Genomic DNA, 8,854 nt, shown 5'->3' with positions numbered 1-8,854 from the left:
TATATATATATATATATATATATATATATATATATATAATAGTGAATTGTTACAATTATTTATCATCTAGAAAATTCGTACCTCAGATATAGAACTTCTTCTGTTTATTATTTTTCGTACCTAAAGGATACTAACTACGATTCTATCAACAGTATTACCTATGATAGATTATGTAATGAAAAAGTTTGAAAAATAAAGGCAAAAATTATAAGATTATGAAAAGTCTCATCCAAATTTGACAAGAACAACACAACTTATATAAAAATGGTTCTTATGGATGATAAGGTAAGTTGATTATTTTCCATGATTCTTCCAAGTGATGCCAGGTACATCTTATAAATATTTTTGTTTATATTTTAAGTTTATTTGATAAATAAACCCTTGCACGAATTAAAAACAGTGCGATTTTATATATTTATAATAAGTGCGTGCTAATAACCTTTATATTTAATTTGTTTTAGAGTGTGATAATAGCCAATATGTTTGTTGGTAGATTTAACTATTACTATATTATTTATGATCACATTCAGTATATATGTCTGATTTATTGAAGAAAGTAAATTATTAAAATCGATTAAAAACTATTTTAGAGTTAATCCAATTAATACTAAATTAAAAAAAAACAAATAATGCATAACATATTAATTTTTTATTAATCAAATTATTATAATTTAAATTAATTTTAAAAAATAATTTAAAATTATAATTTTAATATTATCACGTGCATGGCACGGATAATTACACTTGTATTTTTTATAATTTTCAGTATAGTTTTAGGCCAATTCTCCATGCCTTTAATTTTGGTGCCGAAATTATCGAAGTTACTTTTTGTAGTAAGTTTTAAATATTAAAAAATTGTTTACTTTTATATTTTTTAATTTAAATATTAACTTTTATCTCTTTTTAGTAAGTTAGGCAAATGTATATAAGTACCATAGCATACACTACAGTTTTAACTGTTTAAACTTAGACGGCCGCATTAAGCGGTATAATTAAGGGTCGGTTGATTAAATTAAACTTTTCAGCATTTGTTGGTTGATTCGCATTAAGCTGAGGACTGAGAATAGCTTAAAAAGGAAATCTAGGTCAGAGAATATTTAAAGTTGACAAGACTTGATAGTTGAATTGTATATCATTTGCTGGCTGTGATAAGTTTTAGTTGTGGTGTCAAATTTAGAACTTATTATTAAGTATATTCACGTGTAAGTCGAGAATTTCATTCCAATCTGTTTATTTTCTTGCCCCTTGTGAAAAACTGAGCTAAATTTCACATTGGTCACTATAAGAAAATACAAAGTTACATTTACGACTCCTTTTGCTATTGAAACACAACAATTTCATATGCAGTAATAAAAGGATTTGCTCCCATACAATACATAATGCAAGTGTGGAGAGATACAAAGACATGCAAGTCTCTCTTATTCTTTTTTATTTTTCAGCAGTATTAGAGGTGCAATACATTTTTTTATTTGTAACTATTAATTAGTCATCATTAATATTTTTAATAGTATCAAATTATATTTAAGAAGAGTGTTAGGATGCTAATAAATTTTGTAATTTTTAGTTATTAATTTGTCATTATTGATATTTTTAATGGTATGAAATTTCATTCAATAATATAAAATTATTCACTTTTTTTAATGACTAAATGTTAATCAGATTTTAATAAAAATATTGACCTCTAAATTTTTTCTTATATTTAATAATATAAAATTATACACTTTTTTTCTATTAATTAAATACTAACTAAATTTTAATTAAAGTACTAACCCTTTAAATTTTTTCTTTATTTTTAATGAGAGTCGTAGTACAATTTTAATCTGTATATAAATATTTCTCGTAATAAAATGTGTTATATTTTAGCCATGAATTTCATAAATAGCATGCCTTTTGCATTTACTTTCTTTGAGTAAGTGCCTCCATGATGCAATTAGAGGAGCATATATTGGTGGAATTTTTTTTAAAATAAACATTTTAAATGTTTTATTTATCAGTATAAATAATTTGAATATAATTTATATTTTTGTGTTTTATTATTTATTTTGTTTATAAATTAATTATAAATATTTTATTTGTTTTAATTTTTAAACGAGATATACAACAATAATAATAATAATAAAACCTTATCCCATTAGATGGGATATATTTATAATTAACTTATTTACATAATAAATAATATAAATAATAAGATACAAAATCACAAATAGCATTCAAATTATCTATACCGATAAATAAAATATTTAAAATATTTATTTTAAAAAAATCATATATAGGTGATAGTTACTCACAACATAATTGTAAATGTATTGAAGGATAGTACTCTATTACATATTACTAATTGAAATTAATTTTTTTACTTAAATTAAAGAATTTTCTCTTTTTTTTTATTTTTCTTATTAGTTATTTTTTTATCTAATCTATTTTTTATATATCATTATCAATACTAATTATAAATTTTATAATTAAAATATGTAATATAATATTCTCTAATTACAATTAAAATTAAATTAAATTAAATTAAAATATAACTAAAAATTAAATTTTTATATATGAAAATAATAACTGAGAAATTTATTATTTACCAAAATCTTAGACTACTTAATTGACAAAAACTTTTACTTTTACAGATTTTTGTAAAAATAGTTTAATTCTATAATTTATTTTAAGTAAACTCTTATTTCTACTCATAAGTATTTTAAACAACTGATGTTCGGACAAAATTATCCAAACCTAAAAATACTATCCAAAAATTCCAAATTACCACCCTAACCTAATTCACCCTAATTCCTAAGGCTTTACCACCGCTAAAATTTTTCCAGATCTCATCCACAACTGCCAGTGTCACCAAGATGGCATCCACAAACAGGGTAAAAATAGAGTTGGCCAAACTCACAAGCTTTATCTCTTTTAACTTGATGGCAAGACAAACGGGGAAAGAGACATACCCGCCAGTTCCAACAACGATATGGGGGTTGAAATCACGCAAATGGCGAAAGCAACGGATGAGTGATCATAACAAACAATAAGGAAAGAAGAAGAGGTTGTGAGGGGCGACTCAACCTCTCTGAAGGCACCAAGGCGGAGCTGTACCCTGCGGAAGAAACTGCAGCGCTTTCAACGCTATTTGGAGTGCCAACAAAGAGGAACTCCGTTGTGGGATTGGCCAGTATGAGCTCATCCGTGATGGCCACTGCAGGGTACACGTGGTTGCCAGTGCCACCAGCTGCGAAGACCTCTCAGATAAAAATGATTTCAAAAAATGATAATTTATTTTTTTATTATAATTTATAATATCAAAATAAAATCAATGTAATTTCAAAAAATTTATATTTCTATAATGTTATGCCAACAAAACAAAACACTAGTTACTTACTACGTAGTTTGGTTAAAAATAAGTTATAGAAAGAAAGAAACTATGCAGATTGCAGAGGCCAATGGCCAAGACTGAGAGTGGTACAGTTGGGCCTATTTGGATATGACACGTGACAGTAATAATTGTTGTTTGACCAAAGTTGAGGATCATGACTTCATGAGGGTTGATCGATATGATTAAATGGTGTTCATTGCCGACTAATATGATAACTACAAAGTCTGATATCACATCATTGATATAGCAACAGAATGTGATGGTGTACATGTAACTTTTTCAGTGGCAAAAAATTATTCCATTAGTCAATATTTTGTCATCTTTTCTTCTTATTAAGTATTAACTAATCTCGCATCAACAAAATTCGGAATACACATAATTACTATCCTATTAGACAAGTATGTTTTTATCTAAGCAAGCAATCTCACTTCAGTTGCTATCGTATTAGACATGTATCGAAAAATCCAAAAAAGCATACCCTGCGTAACAAATTTAATCCGAACCAAAAAAGAACTAAAACAATACCATGACAAGTAAGCTTCTTGGTTCCAAGAAGGGACTGTTGGAACGAAAATTGAATGGGAAATGGAGATGCAGATGATCAAAGTCACCTTCACACAGACACAATTTCCACGGCAAAAACTAGTGGTAAAAAATTAATAAACTTATGCAACAAGTAGTCAAAGAAAGGATGTTAGAATTTTGTGCACATGTATGTAAAAAGTTTTACCCAAAATTGGAGTGATCTGCATGCAAATTAACAAGTAAGATTACTTCAAAAATTACAGAACAAAATGAGGAAACACCCAAAAATGGAAGTGATCTGTGATCCAACAATAACAAATAGCCAAAATAAGGAAACACCCAAAATAATCACAATGACCTGAACTTTTTCCTACGCCTACATAAAATGGCAAGCATTTAAAATAACTTACAGAACAAAAAGCTACAGAAGCATAACTTTGAAGAGGAATTGAATTTTAACAGGGTTGAAGTTTAAAAAGTTAAACTATACTCTACTATCTACCACAATGATGCAATAAGCCAACACTTAGATAAACAGATTGGGTGTTAATATTGAAATTCACATCAAAAACAGATTCAGTGTCAATATCCTAACTCACAACTATTCATTATATTATAATCTGCAAATATTAGCTCACTTTCTCATGACATTATCTTGAATAAATTCAAAATAAATTCACCCAACAACATATTTAGAACCAAAATTAGCATAATGAATGAACAGGTACGACAGTTAGTCAACCTAAGGAAACACCAAAAGTATTTCCAGCACCCTGATCTTATGTATCCTTAAATGAAATGCAAGGATTTAAAACCACTTGCATGATTTCAGAAGAATTCATAGAAGTCAAACGTTGACCATAATCTTTTGCATACATGACACTGGATATCTCGTCATACAGAACATCATTACTAAGATTAAAAATATTTCTCTTGGTCTTCAATATAACAAGATATTGTCATAAAATGTCTAGTTGACTATAAGATATGATAACACCAGTGGGAATCATGAAAACAAGTAAATATTTTAAAAGAACTAATAACATTGGCAAAGGAAGTATCACACATATATATCACATAATAACTGCTTCTCGTTCTATAAAATTTTGGTTCTTAATCTTCACTGCTTACATTCCTATGCAAGCAGTAACATGCTACACATGTTGTATCATCTAAGGTTCTCAACATTACCGTTGCAACATGCTAAGATCTAATCACTATAACTACTACTAGTAGGAATTACCATTCTTGTAACCAAGCCATAGGATTCAAGCAATCAAGCTCTATTGCACTCTTCTGGTCTATCTTTGCAATCATTGGTGTCACATTTTCCAGACCCTGCAGATAGAAATTGTTGTTTATATTTCCATCGATAACTAAGTTCGTAATTTAATAACTTGCATATACACACTTATTTTTCCATTCACTTCTTCTATAATGAAAGTTTTGCAAGCTAGTAATAAATAAATATTGATCCAAATTTGTTGGAATTGAGTTTAAACAAAGAGAGAGAAAGAAGGATTTTTAAGAAAGACATAATGGTTCAAAAGAGTTTAAAATTGTTATTCAAAATACTCATATTTTGTTTGCATAAGTGATGCCAAAAATTGGTTACAAGTCTACAATTTGATCTTACAAAGCATAGATTGAGTTGTAAAAATGAAGTGCATGATAGTTACAGTATCTGGCTTTTATATTAGGCAAACTAAACATGGCAGTGGCTGCATTGTGCAGTTGCTATTCTTATCAAATTGGGAATGTAAGATAGCTATAAGAAACATTTGACAATTCAAATGAGTTAATCATGAGCTGAGGTTTCTAGTGAATGCAACAGGGGACAACTTAGTATTAGCAGTGCAGCAACATTAGCAAGTAGTGATAGCATCAAACTTATCATTTTACAGTTCAATATCAATTGTGAATTTTAGCAGTATATTTTCTAGTGCATTGAAACAAATTTTCAGCTACTAATGTGAACTTCAATTCTTGGACTTGATAATTTTGTTGACAAAACAGCTATAGAACAATAAAAGCAGCCCCCTCATTGTTTTTATAATGATACCCCTCCCCTCCCAAGTCCCAATCATCCCTCTATAACATCATTTTAATATCTTAATTTCATCTAACTTTTCTGCTGGCAAAAAATTCTTCCATTATTCAATATTCTGTCATTCTTTTTCTTTGAATTAACTAATCTCACATCAACAAATTCCAGAATACACATATTTACTATGCTACTAGACATGTATGTAACAATCTAAGCCAACAATCTTACTTAGTTGCTATCCTATTAGACATGTATAAACCCTAAAGATCCAAGAAGGCATATGCTGCATAAGAAATTTCTCTGAACTGAAAAAAGAACCAAAAACAATACCCTGACAGGTAAGCTTCTTGGTTCTAAGAAGGCACTATCGGAACAAAAATTGAAGGGAAAATAGAGATGCAGATTATGAAAACCACCTTGACATAGCCACATAATTTCCACCGCAAAATCATTCTTCATTCCAGAAACGCAAGGATTTATAATAACTTACAGAACAATAACCTGCAAGGGCAGAACTTCGAAGAACTGAATTTTAACAGTGCTGAACCAAGCTCTCAACATAATCATTGATAATGGCAAAATGATTTTTATCCAAGATGTTAATGTGCTCAACACTATTAACTCTCGGGTCATACAAAACTATCTTAGAAATGTCCCCGTTACTCGCTCCAAGCACAAAGATATCTCCATTCTCACATATAAACAAAGGAAACAGCAGTTCAACATTGATATGCTGAAGACTAATCTTTAGCATTTGAGTCCATGAGATTTCATCTCCAAACTCCTTCATTTGCCACACAATAAAATGAGTTTTCTTGTAATCATGAGAAAGATACAGACAATTCCCCCAAACATTCAGACTTGGCTTGTGACTGGGGAGCTCATCAATACCATTAGGCAGCTGAATCTGTTTATATGTCTCCGATTTCAGCTCAAGCGAAACAATCACTAACATATCAAGTGTAACAGCACCCCAATCATAAACACCTCCCTGAGTGTTCTGGAGTCCAAGCCAATTAAGAGTGCCACCGATGTACATGCCGTCCTCTTCAATAGCAAGTGGAAAGGCAGGGAAACTATCGATGTTCCTCCAAGAACTGCTACCGAACCTATAAACTTCCACAGTTGTTTCCCAAGAATTATCGGTATAGTTAATGTCCAAATTGACAGCCGCCACCTTGTAACCGTCACTTGACTCATCATACCCAAACCCAAACGAAGCATACTTATTGACATGTAAGCGCGGCGATTTCACTGAACTAAACCCTGTGAGAGGGTTCCATAAATGGAACTCGAAATCGTTGGGATAATCTTCAATGCCATCCCAAATACAAACCAAACCGTTGCATGAACCCAAAACCCAGCCTCGGCCTAGAGAGTGGCAACCATCTTGAGCAGTAAGAGTGGAGGAAGGATTCCGGATGAAAGATTCAACGCTACTCAACACTACACTCACTTCTCCTTCAGGGGATATTTCTCTTAGCATAACAAGGAGGTTGGCATTTTTGGGCGATCGCTGAAGATGAAGTTTGACGAAGTGAGGATTGGAGATGATGGAGTTCCATGACTTGCACACAAGCTTCAGGCGCGTGAGAGGCTTCGCAGGAATCCAAGAGAGGATCTCCATCACCAGTTCGCCGAAGAGGAGCGGCTGTGGTGTTTGTGGCGGTGTTGGGTGTTGAGCCGCCATGTCCTCGGAAGTCGGATTACAACCAAGAACTGAAATGCGATTACAAGCTTAAAATGAAAATTATGCAGCAACCCTAAATCTGAAAGCAGTTATGGAAACTGAAAATGTAAACTTATTTTAGCGGAAGCATTAACGGATGAGATTAAGTCATTAATGATTTATAAATAATTACAATTAGGCCACAATAGAATAAACTTCTAACAGAAAATTCATCTAGAGAGCCCTCCGTTAACGAATAATCCGACCTGTGGTCGATGTCAGCAAGAAATAGAATGAATAAGGTATTGTTTATTGAGATGAAAAGAATGAGTAGAAGTATGGCGGAAAAGCTCACTAGCTACTCACCTCCCTGACCCGCGATGTTCCTCCTTCTATCTGGTAGTGTTTGAAGGAACGAGAACCCCACCGGAAGTTACCATGGATTCGGCACTCAATCTTACCGGAGCTCACTGCTGCTACCCATGACGAAAGGATTTGAAATTTTTAAATTTTAAATTTTGTAATTTTTTATTATTTATTTTATAGGTAAGAAAAGTAAATATGAAAAAAAATCATTCAAAATAAAATAAAAGATTATATTTTATTTTTTAAAATAAAAATTTAAAATTTAGAGGATCCAACTCTTATTTTTTCATTTTTCTCTCTTAGCTATGTATTTTTTTAGACTAGGTCTCTCTTAGGTTATATTTGACGGGATAATAAAAACAAGACACAAAGATAGTAATCCCTAAATTCAACTTTGATTTTGCGTCTTTGTGGAGTATTTCCTTTTTTTTTGTCATGGTATGGGCCGGGCAGTCCGACCCATACATAACAAAAGGACTGGACCCTTATCCAGCTAGCCCTTGCTTCTTGTGACTAAGGGTGTACATGGGCCGGGTCATACCGGGTTTGTCTTAATCCAGATTCAACTTGAAATATAGACCGAGCCTAATTTTTAGACCATAATCCGATTCTAGACCCGATAAAATCTACGTATCTTTGGGCCGGGTAAAAACTGGATAAAAACTGGGTCTTTAGTATGTAAAAATCACCTAATCTCCAATCATTATTCACAATTCACACAGTAAAATTCACTTAAAAAAATATAATAAGAATCAACCCTTCTCTAAAATTAAAGTATAACCATAATCAATACTAATATTGTCTAATAACACCAAATATTTAAATTAATACAAATAACACAATATTATGCATTAGTCTAAAGTCTTATGTATTTTAAATA

The 8,854-nt window shown here is 31.1% G+C and overlaps 1 protein-coding gene across 4 annotated transcripts; it reads right to left on the bottom strand.

The window, feature by feature from the left end:
- Window positions 1-4,917: 4,917 nt before the first annotated feature.
- Window positions 4,918-8,104, bottom strand: LOC130965322 (F-box/kelch-repeat protein At3g23880-like). Of its 4 annotated transcripts, none has more exons than XR_009081216.1 (3): window positions 7,975-8,104; window positions 6,356-7,658; window positions 4,918-5,230 (listed from the first exon to the last, which is right to left on the bottom strand). XR_009081216.1 is itself a non-coding variant. In XM_057890087.1 (3 exons), the coding sequence occupies exon 2, from the start codon at window positions 7,627-7,629 to the stop codon at window positions 6,472-6,474; it is 1,158 nt and encodes a 385-aa protein (XP_057746070.1). In that variant the 5' UTR covers window positions 7,630-7,658; window positions 7,802-7,928; the 3' UTR covers window positions 4,918-5,230; window positions 6,430-6,471. The 4 variants fall into 4 exon arrangements, 2 of the variants coding, with proteins under 2 accessions (XP_057746070.1, XP_057746071.1); XR_009081217.1 differs by lacking the exon at window positions 7,975-8,104 and adding an exon at window positions 7,802-7,927; XM_057890087.1 differs by lacking the exon at window positions 7,975-8,104 and adding an exon at window positions 7,802-7,928 and having other exon boundaries at window positions 6,430-7,658.
- Between the last annotated feature and the right edge of the window lie 750 nt (window positions 8,105-8,854).

The sequence above is a fragment of the Arachis stenosperma genome, chromosome 3 (genome assembly GCF_014773155.1).
Source record: "Arachis stenosperma cultivar V10309 chromosome 3, arast.V10309.gnm1.PFL2, whole genome shotgun sequence".
Lineage (NCBI taxonomy): Eukaryota > Viridiplantae > Streptophyta > Magnoliopsida > Fabales > Fabaceae > Arachis > Arachis stenosperma.
The sequence above is the reverse complement of the archived record's forward strand: the minus strand, read 5'-3'. Positions and strand labels throughout refer to the sequence as shown.

Coding starts and splice junctions, on each gene's coding strand:
- LOC130965322 (XM_057890087.1), bottom strand. CDS start 7,629: ATGGCGGCTCAACACCCAACACCGCCACAAACACCACAGCCGCTCCTC.